This window comes from Triturus cristatus, chromosome 5_1 (assembly GCF_964204655.1).
Source record: "Triturus cristatus chromosome 5_1, aTriCri1.1, whole genome shotgun sequence".
Classification (NCBI taxonomy): domain Eukaryota; kingdom Metazoa; phylum Chordata; class Amphibia; order Caudata; family Salamandridae; genus Triturus; species Triturus cristatus.
This window is the reverse complement of record NC_140587.1, coordinates 163137319-163155384: the sequence shown is the minus strand read 5'-3', so window position 1 is coordinate 163155384 and position 18066 is coordinate 163137319. Positions and strand designations below refer to the sequence as shown.

At 44.7% G+C, this 18066-nt stretch overlaps 1 protein-coding gene across 1 annotated transcript in view; it reads left to right on the top strand.

Annotated features, from left to right (window-relative positions):
• The window catches only part of LOC146830518 (complement C4-B-like), a 554995-nt gene extending 548873 nt beyond the window's left edge, over window positions 1-6122 (top strand). Inside the window, exons 40-41 of the mRNA XM_085604724.1 lie at window positions 2329-2461; window positions 5818-6122. Coding sequence (XP_085460850.1) covers window positions 2329-2461; window positions 5818-5959 — 275 coding nt within the window. The 3' untranslated portion in view covers window positions 5960-6122. The remainder of the gene's footprint in view (window positions 1-2328; window positions 2462-5817) is intronic.
• The last annotated feature ends 11944 nt before the right edge of the window (window positions 6123-18066 follow it).

The window sequence follows — 18066 nt, the reverse complement described above, 5'->3', positions numbered from 1 at the left end:
TTCAGTTTTTTGGGGGTTGAGTTTGAGATGATTATAATTGGAACCAGGATTGAATCATAGAGAGGGTGTTGTTAAGGTGTAGGATGTCCGCGTGTGGTTTTGCACTTATAGTAGAGTTGGGTGTCATCGGCATAGAGGTGGTAGTTGATTCCCGCTTGTTTAAGAATGAAGGTGAGGGGTTCCATAATGAGGTTAAAGAGAGAGGAAGAGAGAATGGATCCCTGGGGGACTCCTAGGGAGACCGGAGTGGGGTTTGATAAGCAATCGAGAATTTTGATTTGCTGTATGCGGTGCTGGAGATAGGAGACAAACCATTTATGGCCAGTACCATTGAGGCCAAAGCGGTCTCTGAGAACGTTTAGAAGGGCTCAGTGGTTAACTGTGTCGAACGCAGCGGAGACATCAAGGAGGATCAGTAGGCAGGTCTCGCCATTGTCGAGGGTGTGGTGGATGTCATCGACAATGTTAAGCATGGCAGTTTTGGTGCTGCAACCTTTCCTGAAGCCTGACTGTAGGGGATCCAGCAGGTTGAAGCTTTCGATGTGTTTATCTAATTAGAGCTGGACACACTTTGAGGACTTTGGAAAGAAGGGGGAGATTAGAGATGGGGCGGAGATTGTTAAGGTCATTGGGGTCGGCCGTAAGGTTATTAAGAATGGGAGTGATTTGCCCAAGTTGAAGGGAAATAGCGACGCAAGCCATGGCAAGGGAGGTGTTGACGATAGAGGTCCAGGAGTGGGGCAATGATGTGCTTCAGGTCTGTGACAAGGTTAGAAGGGAGGGGGTCTTTAGTGTGGGAGGAAGGTTTAAGTGTAGCAATGATGTTAAAGACAATAAAACATGACTCCAACCAAACAACATGGTTGCTTCCCTTCCCCGCCTGACACAATGTGAGAGGGCACATTAGTCCCTTTCAAGCTTCTTCCTTTCATGCAAGTCCCACCATGTTGCATGCGCATGAGGCCAAGAGTTGTAGGGGAGCAGTTTGAAAGCTTTGAGTGGCCATGCGATGTGCGCAACCTGTAAAGTGTCTCACAGTATGGTGGCAAAGGTATCTTTAGCCTCTAGCTTCCTGCAGCTATTTTGCTATTTCTCTCTTTCTTCACATCCATTTGAAGTCAAACGATTCATGATATAGTAATTCTGCGTAGTAGACAATATTTTGGGCAGTCCATATGGACATTGGTTCACCAAAATGCCTGGTACAGCGGCAGTGAGATCACATTCCTTATGATTGAGTCCCAGTCTCGCCCTTTGCCCATCGCTAGCCTTTTACTTGAAGGCATGAAGGGACTACTACAAAGAGTAAGTATAGTTAATTGATTTATCCTGATCTTCAATCCTGTGGCCGCCTACATGCCCCCTGAGGCCATGGGTAGCAGGAGCAGCGCCAGGGATAGCAAAGGGGCAGCCAGGAGCAGCGGCTGAACGGCCTGATTATGTTTATTCAAAACTCGCTTTCATGGTTTCGTGGCACCAGAAGATCATCGTCAGAATATCTCCTGCCATCACTATTGTGTTGTAAACATAGTTTACAAATATAGTACCCCCGTGAAGCTAACAAGAGGAATTGAACATCCAATGGAACGATATGTAAGTAAACTATAACTAGAGCACAAGATTTACGTCAGACAATATGTGTGTATATGATATTTTGACATCCATCCATTGAGATCTGTATCTGAGGTAGGAAAAATGCCTTTCTGTATAACATTTTGGTAATTGTTACCCGCAAAGCCGGATGGGATACTTGGTATACTTCCTTCATGTGAATCAACCATACAAAAATTGTATTTGTGAATACAAACTAATGAAGGTTGTGTTATCCATTCTCTCTCTCTCTCTCTCTCACTCTCTCTCTCTCTCTCTCTCTCTCTCTCTCTCACCTCTCTCTCTCTTTTTCTCCCTCTTTCTCTCCCTCTCCCTTCCCCCCTCTCGCTCCCTCTCCCTATCTCTCTCCCTCCCTCTCTCTCTCTCTCTCTCTCTCTCTCTCTCTCTCCCACACACACCTCTCTCCCTCTTTCTCTCTCTCTCTCCCTCTTTCTCTCCCTTCCTCCCTCTCTCTCTCCCTCTTCCTATCTCTCTCCCTCCCTCTCTCCCTCTCTCTTTCCCTCTCTCACCCCCTCTCTCTCTCACCTCTCCCCCTCTCTCTCTCCCTCTCTCCCTCCCTCTCTCTCTCCCTCTCTCACTCCCCTCTCTGTCTCACCTCTCCCCCTCTCTCTTTCTGTCTCCCACTTTCTCTCCCTCCCTCCCTCCATCTCCCTCTTTCCCCCTCTCTCTTTGCCTCTCTCTCCCTCTCCCTCTCTCTGCCCTCTCACCATCGTGCAGCCAAGGATGAACAGATTAAGGCGGGACATTTCCGAAATTTCATTCAGCGCAAAGCATGCCGGATGGAGCTGAAGGATGGAAAGGAGTACCTTTTGATGGGCCAGGACGGGGACACAAACGACACTGAGGGAGAGTGAGTGACAGCTTAGAGACACACATATCCCCTCCCCCGTCTCTCAGTCTCTCCTCTCTCGACTGTCCTAATCCACGGAAATAAATTAGTGTATCAAGCCATTACAGTTTAGCTATAATATAACTATCAGGATCATTTGTGGAAAGACAAGGTATAACATCCTTACAGTGTTTCTTCCCATTATCCTTGCCTGAAGCACATCTATAAATCAAAATATAACACCCAGAAGTAGCTCCTTACCTCTTGCTTGTATTACTTCCAGATTGAGTGCCGTACCGAATACTTAATATAAGATTAAGATTATTAATTTTGGGCACAGTATTTACAGAACTGAGTTGCTTAGGTGCAAAAAATGTTGGATTTGTGTATTTAAATTTAAAATCCTGATTTCACAGAATCAGGACTTGTGCATTTTCACAAACACAAATGTCTGCATGTAGGGAGAGTGAAATGGAGGAATGGAATGACATGTGTTGGGATGCCCATGCAACCTCTGGTGAACACCAACACATTCAGATCGTTTTTGTCACCCACAAATGTCACATCATGAATTCCACTCTAGAGGCACACATAAAACTGCTCTATGAGTCAGGATCCTTCCTTGTGTGAGAGGGACCAGAGCCAATGAGGCCTTTTGCTTGACACTGATACCTGGTGTCTATCCTGAGAGAAGACACCATTCCCTGAATCTTGCTATGTGTCTCTGAAAACACGCAAACATCAGCAGCTCACCTTACAGAGGACGTCACCTTTTACATTCACAGGTGGAGGCATCTCTGGATCTTGCTCACAGGTAAAGCACTGACAGGGGCAAAGGCTGACATGTGGCACAGTTGTACTAGCACTTTGCTCCAGGTTTGCTTCAGAAGTGACACAAACCAGTGCATAGTGTTGAATTGGGATTTACTTTCCAGCATAAATCTTGCATCATGCTGGAAAGTAATCTTGAAGTAACACTAAGTAGCTCTACGCCCTGCTTTGTTTGGGTAGACCAGGGACGGTACATGGGCTTTCCCAAGGAACCACCCGTGGGTCATGACACGGAGCCCAATGCACTAAAAAGATAACAAGGGCTTTGCGCCAAAAGTGAATGCATCCTTGAAGCAGGTATGACATTGGAGGAAAAGTTTATTTTCTCCAAACTTTTCCAGCTTTCTATGTGTGCTTTACTGTGAAGGCCACATGCACATGTGGAAAAGATTTACACTATGTCTACGCATTGTATTCTGAACTGGAAGATTATCCATCCAGTACAAAGCCCATGCTAGACATCACACACTCGCAGCCCCGCACCATGAATGTGAATGGTCTTAGGTGTGCTCAGTGATGCTGCACCAGGAGCATTTTTGTGGGGGCCTCAAACCAGAGGTGTCCACTCTACAATGACCCATTGGCACAGTAACTGTCTGCCTCCTAGATCTAAAGGTTGTATTTATTTTCTTGACCAGGGCCAAGGCATCGTTGAACTGTTCAAGGCCTCCTGGTCAGCGACTGCTCGTCATTACAGGTGCAGGGGCTCCACCTCCCCCCTCTTTCTCATAATATAATAAAGTTTGTCAGACTGAGCAAAGGGCAGACTAACAGACACTCACCATGTCAGGGTCAGACATTTGCACTAATAGGTGCTTACAGCCTGTGCCAAGGTTTGAGGGCAGTGACTTCATCAGCCTGGGAAAGCTCTAAGAGGAACCTTCCTTCTGACAGCGAGGGGTAGCGTCATGGATAGAGTCACTGATTTAAGCCCTCAGTGGCCCAGGACTGACTGTCTGACAGGGGTGATGCTTCACATCACCCTTCACTAATCAGCCGCAGTATGAGGTGGGATCCGCAAGTCTCAATGATTCCACCCCTGTCTGCAGGTTAGAGAAGATGCCAGTCTCATTGGCTAACCCTTAACAAGGGGTAGCCAATGAGAGGAGGTGGGGGGATCCACAAGTCTCAATGATTCCACCCCACTCTGTGGATTAGAGAAGATCCTAGTCTCATTGGCTAACCCTTAACAAGGGATAGCCAATTAGAGGAGGTGGGGGGATCTTCTGCTTTCAGCCTCCCTCCTGAAGCTTGCAGCTCCTTCCTGAGCCATTGCGCTTCTCCCTCCCTCACCCGCTGGTTCTGCCATCACCCCCGTATAATAGAAATTTGAGTGATTGTGTTTTTGCATGAATGTATATGTACTAACATATGTGTGCTTGTGGAAAGGTGTGTATGTTTGCATGCTGGTGAATAGATAGGTCTGAATGTGTGTGCGCATCTGTGGTTGTGAAAGGATGGGTATAAGTTGTGTTCATGGATGGTGGTCCTGAGTGGGCACATGTGTCTCTGACCCATTATTTCTCCAGGTTACCAGATGCCACTAAATGCTGGTAATATTAGCATCAATAGAGTCTAAACCAATTATAACTTTTCCTTAAGAAATGGTTGTGAATTCACCAAGACTGAGGACCAGGGCACACGTTTAAGTGTGTGATTCTGTGCAAACACAATCAGAGCCATTGTCCTAACGTTTGGTGTCTGCATTTCAGTTGCTAGCAATAAAAGCGAATACCTCAGCCCTTTCTTCTCTATCGAACACTCTGGCGTGTTACACGTGCATGTGATAGAGCGGAGCATAGACATGTCTCGACAGATAGGGAAAGTAAAACATAACAAACTAAGCCAGTTTGACCTGTTGGTAATATGTGCAGTAATATGTATCAGGATATCATGGGAAAAATATTGTGATACAAAAATATTGTTGGGAAAATATCACAGACCAAAATCTTGTGATGGTAAATATATATAGGTCAATATAGGTTTATTATACTAAAATCCATATGTAGATAACTTGACAATATTTAACTACACGACACCTAGATGTACTTATATATACCTATATACTTACCTATATTTAATCTCACTATATTTTGGTTGTTTAGGCAACAGTATGTTTGTATCACAATATTTCTATACTCAATATTCTGACACACAACCATGTGCAACTGTGGGACAGTATGGTGTGTTTTACATCAGAATTGTATTCATGTAAAGAATAACCTTACTTAGTGCATCCCTACTCATACACATGTTATAATCCAAAAATTAATTTTGAGCAGCAGCTCATCACTGGTAGTCGTACCATCCCTGAAGAGTTTCCCTCCTTCCTGCAGCTCTGCCACCTTTGTTGCCCTTACACTTCCTGTGAGCTTCACCCAAGCCCTATTCCACTCTCCATTTTAAACCCCAACCCCTAATGCTACATCTCCAGCACCCTACCCTAATTCCTTGCTTTGTTCCAAGCGCTTTAAATCCCAATATTTACAAGTCATATTCATATGTAATGCTTCCTTTTGTCTCTTGCTCTCTTTTTTCCCTAATAGGCTGCAGTACTTGCTTGAGTCCAACTCCTGGATCGAGGAACTTGCGACTGAAGGGAACTGCAGAGCCTCCATCCACCGTAGCAAGTGCCGGAAGATGCAGAAGTTCATGGAGGACTATCGGAACAATGGCTGCATGGTCTAGGGAGCCAGTACAGGGCTCCCGGAACAAGACCGTATAACCTTTACTTTTTGGCACAAGTCCTGTCCACTACAACTCTATTGATCTTTTCTTGAAAAGTAGATGGGATCTACTTTATGCATAGTCAGTTTTAATAAACAGAAGTAGATTTTGCTTTTCCTGTTTCTACGGTGACTGGAATCTGTCATTTCTTGATTTTCCTGTGTAAGACAGTGTTATTTGTGTGAGAGTCACATAATAGTCAGTCCTTGAATCTGGCACAGCACAGGGTCTAAAGGAAACTCTAGAAAGGAGGCAAGCCTTGGTATGGTGTCGAGTAGACATCATAAATGCAGCTAGATGGTACTTCCTTCAGTGTGTTGCATGTGGAGGTGGGGCAGAAGAAGATGCCTACTGAGTTGTCTGAGTGTGAGTTATTTTCATGTCTGTTACAGAGCAACTCAGGCCATTGTTTGCTCCTTAGATCCAGACGCAGCCTCTACCCAAGTCCAATCCCCTGCTTCACCCTGCCACCTCCCTCCAGCTGGGCATAGGTTGACAATTTCAGGGCACAAGTGGACTTCAGTATGGCAGTGCAAGCACCAACATGCCCCTGCTCCAATTGGCAGCCCTTGGTGAACTCAGATTTGTCATTGATCCCTGGGGACCTGCAGAATTCCCAGATTTCCCATCCGTACTGCTGTGTGTGTGAATAACAGTGCAAACAGAATCCTCAGGATTCCCCGGGACCAGTGACCCAAAAACACAAAGATAATCCTGAGGTTTAGCTTTGTGCCTTGGCCTGCAGGTTATGTTATGTTATGAGGATTTATAGAGCGCATGGCAACCCAAAGGCTTCCCAGCGCTAGGTATGAGACATGGAGAAGCGGGGAAGGAAGGAGGTTAGTCGCATTTGTTAAACAGTCAAGTTTTCAGTTTTTTTCTGAAGGTTGCGTCCGAGGCTGTGATTCTGATCTCCCAGGTATGAATCTACTTGTCTTCCACTCTTGTGGTCTCTGGGAATTCACAGGTGCTCTCTCCCACCTGCATGCTCGACACGCCAGCTCAGGATACCCCGGGGTGAATTCTTGGAGATTCCTTGAGCCCCGGTGCTGTAGAGATGCAGTTCTACTTATGTTATAGCTAGCAGGCCCCCGCTATTCTTCTACCCCTCCAAGCTGTGATAAAATCGGGCAGTCACTCTTGGCAGGTGACTGGTTGAATGTTGGCGGGGCAGAAGTACGGATAATGCCAATCCGAGAGACCTTTGCCTTGTAATTGGCAAATGGCGACAGGAAGTGAAACATTGGCATATAGCGGGCCAGTCACCAAAGTTTATATAGAGATTTACGTACAGACCTTCCAGCTGTACTTCCAGAATCCTGGAGTTTTGTATAAAAAAAATGGGACTAGTCACAATATTTTCGGGGTGAGTTAATAATATTGATGCCAATGAAGATCGACTTGCACTATTTTGTCAAGGAAACATGGGCCGAAATTTTCTAACACTATGCAGAGTGTTGTGGTATTTACTGTCCAACACAGATCAGGATTTGCATTTGAAGGTAAAGCAAAGTAGCGCTATTTGCAACTTTACAATACTTTGCATCATGGGCATTCACATGCAACCACACTTGGTTGTGGCACAAACCCCTATCTACTAACAACTGCAGACAAGGATTTAATCCAAAACCTTACGCCTCCTCGAGGCAGTAGCAACTGGGTAGCAAGCTTCAAAACTCTCCACATTTTTCTAGCTTGACGTGTACACGACACTGTACGGCACACATACAAAGAAGGAAATGTATTAAATCATATTTTTTGTACTGAAAGTTTCTCCTTCCAGGAAAAAAACAATGCTTGATAGAACGCACACATCTTTGCAGTATAGTGCAAGGGTATGTTTGGTGGTGCAAAGCAGTCTAGAGTGCACCAGAGGAAACAATTCTCTCTTTCACGTTCTCTCAATTTCACACAACTCAGTGCAGCAATTTTGTTTGCGGTCCTGCATTGCATGAAAAATGTATGTCTGCCTCTAAATGAAGAGTCAGAATAGTACATCTATTCTTATCCAGTATTGGATCTTTCATAGATTCACATGCTTGAATCATTCCACGGTACTCTAATAAAGCAGTAAGTATAACTAACATAGACGACAATAGCAGTAGCCTATCTTTGTCCTTCTTAAAAAAGGACCAAACATTGAATTATGACCAATCAGTTTATAACACCCTCTAGAACCTTCCCAAGAGAGGCTGACTTCCTCAGATTTTCACTGTACGTCGTGTGTGAAGGGAGTCTCCCTGAGCTCCGCTCAGTTTCTCTTATTTCAAAGCTATTTTCAACTACTACTCTACTATGTCTGACACAAAAAGCCTCTTCCGTCCCTGTAAGGCTTGTGGGAAGAAGAGAGTGTATGTGGACGACACCCATAAGAACTGCATTTACTGCCTTCATCCCAAACATTAGGAAAAAGAGTACAAGATCTGTCACACTTTCTTCTCAAAACCTCTTGAGGGACAGAGAAGGTATGCTACTAGTGTGGGTTCAGAAGACGAAAGCTCAAATGTCGTGTTCTACGGAAGATAGTGACACCTTTTCTGGGTCTCACAAAAGGGCTAGATCCAATGATGGCGCGCCAGAGGAGTCCAGAAAATCGGTGAAGACTTCTCACCAGCCTCACAGCTCTAAGAAAAAGGAGAACCAACGACATTTCTCCTAAGAATCATCCTTAACATGAAAGGATAAAGATTGTCCTCATGCCTCATCTGCTGAGCCATCCACAAACCCAAAAACCTCTTCAAAATCCTTCTCGACAACACCTTCTCTGTCGACACCAAGACTGTCGATGACCACCAGTACCACCTTCTCGTTGAGACCGTTGACCACGACACCAAAGAAAGACAGGACTCCTGTGATAACAACACTGCCGACGCCCCCGTCGATGACAATTAAGATTTCTAAGGTTTCCAAAACCTTTCTGCATCCTGAAGTCAATATATCCGGCAAAGTCTCACTTCTACCTCAAAGTCATCTATTGGACATTGAGCAGTCTGATGATGATGTCGCCTGTTTGGTCCAGCTCATAGTCTGTAGGAACGGAACGTTAATTTTCAGGAGGAAGATGGGAATTATGAGGAGGATAGTCATTATTACCAACATTACTATCCTCTATGAGACAGAGTGTGTTTTTCAGATCTTTTTCCTCAGTGGGATACTGCACACATTCCTGCTTCCTTGATGCAGGACCTCCAAGCAATGCTAATGGATTATCTGAGGCATTTCCCCATGAACAGCCTGGTGCACCACCACAACCTGCCACCCCTCTTCCTCCACCACCCCTCCCTCAGCCAGGTACGCCTAGAATGCTGCCTGCCTCCCATGTTGCAGTGCCAAGGTATCCATTATCATCTGATGATGAAAGAGAAGAGGGTGAGATCCCTGACACACGGCCGCCTTTGGATGAATGGGATGACTATGTCATGCCAGCACTATCCATGCCTCCGCACCACCCTTCTTATTCGCCTCTAGAAGATATAGGTTTCCACAATCTGATGGACAGAGCGGCAACCAGAGTTCATCTTCTCATGTCGGTGAAGCAGTCTGACTGCTTCCTTTATGATTTTAATGAGCAAGCAAGAAAATCGCTGCGCTCAATACCAATCGTAGACTACATCTGGCAGGAAGGAGTCAAGGTAATGAAAAACCCTGGCAGGGTAGTGCCTGTCCTTCCTCACAGTGACAAAAAGTACAGGGTGCTTGAGGATTCCCTAGCAAGTTTGACAGGACATCCCAAACCTGATTCAGTCATATCTCATGCGGCACATCGGAGGTCTAAGACCCCATCTACTCCTATTTCGGTGCCACCTGATACAGTTGGATGCAGTGTAGACAATATTAGCCAGAGATTTTCCACGATGTCTGTGATTACAGCGCACACAGCGAATGCCTTGGCGGTTCTCAGCTGTTGTGGTCGCATGTCAGATCCATCATTGATCTCATCCCGGAGGATAGACAGTCGGAAGCCAGAAAGATTTTATTGGAGGACGTACGCATGTCATCTGAAATAATTCATTGTGCTAGGGGCATCGCATTCACAGGCTTCCGCCAACTAGCCAGCGTATCGGTGTTAAGGCGCCAAGGTTGACTTTGGGTGACCTCTTTCAGACCAGAGGTCCATTCCAGTTTTTACATGGAATATGACGGGGACACATTATTTGGCAAACACATTGACGATGCCTGCTTGTCACTAAAATGGGCACAGATTCCGCCAACTCCCTGGACACCCCTCAATATTACATTGTGCTTTTGTGGGGAGTGCGAGGGTGTGGCTTCCAACAGTATCTGTGGCTTTCAACAGTATCAGTCCTACCAGCCTCAGTTCAGGCAGGGGTATCAGCAACAGTCCTACCATCAATCCTCTATGGCAGGTTTCTCTGAACAAGGGCCTTGCATAAGGCCACCTTCTCAAAGCCGCGAGACAGGCCGCAAACAGTGACCTTCTCCAGGAACCAGCTACACCACCTTCTCATCCCGTAGGTGCGAAGATATTCAGTTACCTCCATCAATGGCAAACCATCACTTTCAGACTGATGAGTATTGGACCTTGTTAACTTTGGCCGTACCCTGGAATTTAAGTAGAAACCACCAACTAATCCACCATGGGGATCGCACCCCTGTCATCTTCACTTACTGCGGAATGATGCTTTCTTAATACTTGCCAAAGGAGCGATAAAGAAAGTCCAGCATGCTCAAAAAGAGGAAGGATTCTACTCCCATGTTTTCCTATTCTCAAGAAATCAGGAGAGTGGAGACCTATCCTAGATCTCAGGAAGCTCACAAATACCTCTGCAAGCAATCTCTCCAGGTGATAACTCTCTCTGACATTCTTCATCGTATCAACAGCGAAGATTTCATGACATCCCTAGACCTAAAAGACACTTACGTCCATATCCCCATCCATCCCAAGCGCTGCAAATATCTTCGTTTCACAGTAGCTTGTACCCATTTACAATTCAAGGTTCTTCGCATTGGTCTAATGTCCACCCCTCGTATATTCACCAAGTACATGGCCCCAGTAGTAGCAGTAGCACTCGGGAAGCAAGGCCATCAGGTATTCCCTTACCTAGACGACTGGCTGCTAAACAATTGAACCCCAGGACAGGCTGCCAGAGTGACAAAGGTATTTTTCTCAAACTGGGCCTCGCCGTAAATTGGCGCAAGTCCTCTACCAGTCCCAGTCAGGCTATGGCATTTCTCAGAGCAAACTGGACACAATACAAATCAAAGCCTTCCTCTCTCTGGACAGACAAAGGAGGCTAGCGCGCTTGGCTCAACAAATTGCAAGAAAGCAGTACGTTTCTGTGAGACTGTTCAAGTCGCTCCTTGGCAGGCTCTCTTCTGCTATAAACTTGGTACCATTGGCACGCCTCTAAATGAAACCTTTACAATCAATCAATAAATCAATCAATCAGGGAAAGGTAAGCTCGCTACTCACCAGTGAGGGTCTCAAGACGCTGATGGGGGTAGGGGTCCACAGATCTGTTTAGCTGAAGAGCCAGGTCTTGAGGGTCTTCCTGAAGGTTTTCAGGGAGGGGGCGCATCTGATGTCTGCCGGTAGCTCGTTCCAGCTCTTGGCTGCAGTATGGGAGAAGGATCTTCCGCCTGCTCTGGCTCTGTGGATGCGCGTGGTTTTGGCCAGTGCGAGGTTGGAAGATCGGAGGTTTCTTTTGGGTACGTGGAAGTTAATTCTGTCGTTGAGGTATTTGGGTACAAGAGGAGCTGCAACAACTTAAACCCATTCCATGTTTCCCTGGAACAGATCTTACCTTATCTTCTTTCTCTGGCCAAGTCAGGCTTGGTTTATTCATCAGTTAAGGTTTACCTTGGAGCAATCTCCAGATACAGACGCTCGGCACAGGCTCCATCGATCTGTTCTACAAGGCTCATAAAGCAATTCTTGAAAGGACTCTTCAGAGCTTTGCAACCAGTACGAACGAACGAACTCCCCTAGAATGGCATCTCAATGTGGTCCTCGTGTAACTAATGAAGTAGCCTTTCGTAACCATTTATAAGGCTGAGTTAAAGTTTCTCACATGGAAAGTTGCTCTTCCTCTTCTCACTCTCACATTTGCCAGAAGGGTTAGTGAGATGCATACCCCTAAAGAACCTTTTCTCTGTTTCATCGATGAATACATACTTCTCTGTGCAACCCTTTATTCATCCCTAAAGTTCCTTCTCAATTCCACCTCAATGAACCTATCATCCTTCGGACTTTTTTCCCAGCCCAGCCACACCGGCTGAGCAGGCTCATTGAGAGATGTCTCAAATTTTGCTTTCACAGAACTAAGCTCATTCGCAAGACTGATGACCAATTTCTTTTAACTTATGGTCAAGGTCATCACTTCAGAGAAGTGACAAAACTTATGATTGTAAGCTGGATTTGGTGACAATTCAGTGTTGACTTTCCAAAGCGGGCAAACCCTTAACGAGAAGAGCTAAAGCGCATTCGACAAGAGCAGTGTCCACTTCGGGTGCTCTGTTTGCAGGTGTTGTGCTGGAGGAAATATGGGTGCTTCAACATGGAAGAGCACCCACATGTTCACGCAGCACTAGGGCCTGGAATCGGCACAGCAAAGTGAAGCAGCTGCAGGCCACGTGTTGTTAACACTTATAAGGTGGCCCTCTTTAAATAGAGGAGTTTATTTATTTTAAAGTCTAATTTTCCTAGCTATGGTATATCGCTATTTTATATTTATATTTACATACTTTGTCTAAACGTTATGCACTTACATGATTATGTTCTCTTCCTATTGTTTTAGCTATATATATATTATATTTTTTTGTTTATATGTACAGGTTCTTCTTCACAAAAAAGTATTGTTTTTGCCCACCATTCTCCAAGGGCATTTCAGGTACTTACAATACTGCCTGCTATTCTGATCCAAGCATGTGAAACTATGAAAGATTCAATATTGGATAAGAAAATAAGTTACTTACTTACTTGTAACTGCAGTTGTCCAGTGTTGGTATCTTTCCTAGATTCACATACGACCCGCCCTCCTCCCCTTAGAGGCTCTCCTTCTCACTAGGAATACTATTCCTAATTATGCTTGAAAATCTGAAGAAGTCAGCCTCCCTTGGGAAGGTTCTAGAGGGTGCTGTGACCTGATTGGTCATTGTTTAAAGTTCTGTCCTTTTTTAAAAAGGACACAGATAGGCCATTACATTCATGGCCTAGTGGCAATATAGCCTATATTAGTTATACATACTGCTTTATTATATAACAATACTGAATAACTGCAGTTACAGGTAAATAACTTTTATTGTTCTTTCAGGGGATCTCCATTGATAATCATAAGCACTAGATAGTCCCGCCCACGTGAGGGGACACCGGAGCAGTCACATTTATGTTATCTTACTTAAGGAAAGGTCAGGGAGCACATGTGACACAAATGTTACATTTTGCAGCCTTACAACAGGCTAGATTGACAATTCTATTCAATTACTATAAGATTTTAAAGAGACCTTTTAAAAACGTCCTTCATAAACTGTTTTTCTTCTTTTTTTAAAGTAAGAGGAGGGGAAAGCATGGCATTGTAGCTGTACAGGCTGCAGCATTGAAAACAATGAGAAGCAGAGGAAACTGCGCCTTTAAGGGCATCTTGACCTCCAGTGCCCCATCATGTCCTGCAGGTGGCCCTTTGCACAGTTCTTTTTTCCAACTTTTCCCGACAGGATCCTGGAGCGCAGATATGCCTTGTCAAGGATTTTTTCTCTAAAATGTATTTATCTTTTGCATTATAAAGTGATTCACACAACGTCCTTTAAGGCGTGGAGTATTTTTAGATATTTTTCTGACAAGAAATATATCTTATTTTTCACAAAATGCCGTCTCTTTTGCATACTGCCCAGACTATGGCAGAAAAATTGCAAAAACAGACCCGCACAGGATCTACATCCTATGTTTTCCTGACTCTCATGACCCCATGACGTGTTGCCACTGCAAGACCCTTTCCAGGCACACTTTGAGGGAGAAAGGGACGATTTGCCTCCATGGCCAAGTGGAGCACCGCAGAAGGCAAGATTCCCTGGCTGGAGAGACTTCTGAAGGGTGATGAGAGATTGTTCCCTCTATCAGTACATCTGTGTCAGTCTGAGGACTTCTGCAGAGATCCAAAAGGAGAAAATCTGGCTCCTGTTCTACATCGAGGACATTGACGTCAAGAAGACATGCACTATTTACTGTATCGCCATCAGAAGCTGGTTCAACCTCAATAACTCGTATGACGAGGAGGAGAGCACCTTCGATGTCGAGAGGTATATCAAAATCGAGACATGGTTCGAAGTCGAGACATCATGCAACTTCTGTCACCAAGACAGCGGAGTCGCTTTCATTGATGAACGCGCACAGACTTTCATCAGTCTGAGTCACCTCCTCAGGCTCCAACGGAATCCACACCTCCTCCACATTCATCTCCTCCACCTCCTTCTATGCCTCCTCCTCCTCTTTCTCCTCAACCAGTCTACTTCTGCTGCCAATACCCCCACAACTCTTTCTCAGCCACTCGTGTCTCTTGTACCAGTGGCACCCTTCAATAAGGCACCCTAGATCTCACTCAGCCTTTCATCCATATGAGGTCGATAAAATGAGTACCATTGAGTTGGGTAACAATAAACATCTGTTATTCAGCGCCAAGATACCCCGTTTGGGGTGAATGTGCGCTTTACAAATACACATGTTATGTTATGTTGAGGTCAAGACTGTGATCTCAGGATCGTCATCGTCCAAGATCTCATAGACTTACATGCTCAAGATGGAGAAGATATTACACCAGTATTGGATCTTTCTTAGATTCACATGCTTGAATCTATGTCAGATACCTATACTGGAGAACTACAGTTACAGGTAAATAACTTATTTTCTTCTACATCCTGATCAAGATCCTCATGGTCTCGTCATGCCACATCATCTTCAGGACTATTTTCGCCAGAGAACCCCTTTCACAAATTCTCAAAAAAGTGCAGTGCTAGGGATGTGGCCCCAAAAATATCAGGATTCAAGCCTTTTTGTGATTGCCATGTGCCAATGTCTACCACTTACCACCATGACATTTGCTTTTGGTTCCTAGGTTGAGGCACAACTTGAGGTTTTGTAAGCCAAACTGTTCATGGCCCTTGCCCGTAACAACTGATATCGGGCTAGACATTTATCTCGGTCAAGGTCGTTTTATTCCATCAAGGTCCTGTCCTTCATTAAATTTCTCAAAGGAAAAAGATGCAAACACAAAAAGTAGAGGAAAGAAAGAAGTAGTCTTAAACAAGACTCTGGCCATCTTCAACAAGTAAGTCCTCCACCTCTTGGGACACTGTTTGGGTACCTGATGACTGGTCTTCCCCCAGCATGGTATGGTCTCTCCGTCCCTCATGGAGTACCTTTGGCGCTTTCTGGAATCGTTCTGATGCTGCAGCCCTCACCGGTTGACTTGTCTACGGCTCTAATGCTTTTGTCCTTGCTAGTGGCTTTGAAGCCAGCATCTCCATTGAAGCAGCCCCTGCCATCATCCCAGGCTATCCTTCAGTAGCACAAAGGATAGTGTAGGAGGGATGATTTAGAGATGCATAGAAGGAAGCTTCCACCAATGTTATTGGGATATTATACATGAACCTTTTGGTTCTGATTCTGACCCATTCTGACACCCCTCCCCTGAAAGTCTGATTTTGCAGGCCTTCTGCAACTCAAAGCAGAACTCAGAGCATTTCCTACAACTAGCTAGGGAGCTAAGTAAACTGTAAGGGACCAACACAAGTTTAGAAAATATTGAGGCTCCACCAGGGATTCAATATTTGCCAACGTCAGCCCTGCCACCTTCCCCAATAAAAGATCTAGCTTCTCAGGCAGTATAGAGGCAAAGGCAGAGGCTGCCAGATCCAGCAGCCCTCCACCTTCTCTTCTTCCCCATCACCAGCCACTTTCGTTTCCCCTTAAAGAACCATGTGCAGCCTTTAAACATATAACCAAACACATTGGTAAGCACAAGTCTTACATGGATTTAATGCACAAATAGCAAGGAGAACAGCAAAACAATAAATGACAATTGTTGTTTCAGTTGACTAGAGCTGTTGCTCAAAAAGTCAGTTGGAACTTGTAATGCTAAAATGTATGCAATTTTGGACAGTTCTACACTTTTCTCTCAATACACATTTATAGAGCATAAATGTGACAGAAACTATTACTAAAACAGAACTATCAAAAGAGAAGGAGGTAGAATCTTCTCACGGAGAGAATGCAAGGAGTCCTTGAAATAAAGACAAAGATCCATAAACATTACTGAAGTCACTATTTTCCAAAAATCTCTCTCCTGTTTGCCAACATTGGAGTGAGGCTATGCTTTACTCGGTGATGCAAGAATTGAGCAGATGTATTACCCCCCAAAAAATGGCTTCTAAGCAAACAGGAAACATGAAATTTAGTATGCATGTGTAGTGAATCTGCTTGTCACAAAAAGGACAGATCCTAGACACAAGCCTCCCTTAGGCCGAGGTATAACCCAACACTCCCCTAAGGCGAGAGAATAATACCAATCCAAACTTATGTAATATACACTTTGCACAGCACATCCAAGGGCGGGAAAACTTTCAGCACCCCAAAGGTAAGGCAAGAAAACAAATCAAAATGTATGGATTATAGCATAGGTTTATTAATACAACATTTTAAAAAGGCAGACCGAATATATATTGATCATGGCAGACTCTCACATATCAAAAGGACAATTGAAATAAACAATCAAAATAGATTGCAATATGTACAAGCATTAAAGAGTAAAGAATATATACAAATAGGATAGGATAGAATAAAGTAGAAATGGTTAGTAGGAACACCTCACCGACTGCTTCCACATCTCGCCGACCAAGCTGAGGGACGTCCGGGTACTGCAGCTAGGCAAGAGTTCAGTCAGGACACAAAGTTCCCACCAGTCCACAACAACACGTCTGCTCTGCGGTGAACTTCGCTTGAGCTGCTAAAGCTTGTAGCTTTAACACTATTTAATGTGAGGCGAAGCTTCTAGCAAACCTCGCCCCCTTTTTTCATGAGAGAGAACCGAGCTGGCCTGTACCAGCCTGCGTCAAGGCCACGATATCGGCTGGCCAGGCCTCTGTATTATGGCTCCGAGGCAGAGTATGTACATTCCACATATAACATCCAGTTCTCTCTAGTCGGTGAAGAGTGAAAAATAAGTGAGGAGCAGAAACATGCCCTCCCCACTCTGCAACTACGTGCAAGCACAGAATATGACTTCAGTTATGAAGATGGAGTTAGTTATGCCATGCACACAGAAAGGCACGATGGAATTGAAAAGCAAGATGACATGAGACCATGTCAAAGCCAATAGTAAGCACTGCCATGAAGAAAGGGAAAGTCAGAGAACAAAATTACATGAGGCCATGTCAAAGCCAATAGTAATATAAATGCCATGTCAAAGCCAATAGTCAAAGTCATAATTCATATAACCCAAATAACACTATACACATTTCTGCACAACTGCAAACTAAACCTTTTTCCCAGCATAAACCTTCCTTTTTAATACTTATTAGTCACCCCTAAAGTAGGCTCCAAAGGCTCACAATGCAGGGTGCATTTTATTTAAAAGGTAGGACATGATAGGCACGGGAAACAGCCTTTTCGACCCAACCGTTACAACGCATGCCATTACATCGCATGCCGCTGCAACGTAAAAGATGGGCAGCAGTGGGTAGAAGGTGTTGGATTTAACTCCAACACCTTCCCTACTGTTGTACACACTGGAGTTGGAATAGAAAATTAATCTATTCCAACTTCCAGAGCTCCCCCGACAGAAAGTCGGGGTAAAGGTTGGTATTGCAACGGCATGCGATGTAATGGCATGCGTTGTAACGTCACATATTCGTTAGGCACTGTCATTGATGGCCCACGACCAAGAAACCATGCTCGGTTCCTACGGCTTCACATGGAAGAACTGTGGAATAAAATACTTTTTTATACTTAAGCATCCTAATTAACACGGTTCTCAATAGAATGGTTCTTGACAATATACAACCCCTCGTGTCTAGGATGGACCTAGACTTCACATTATGGCCTACTTTGCAGGTTT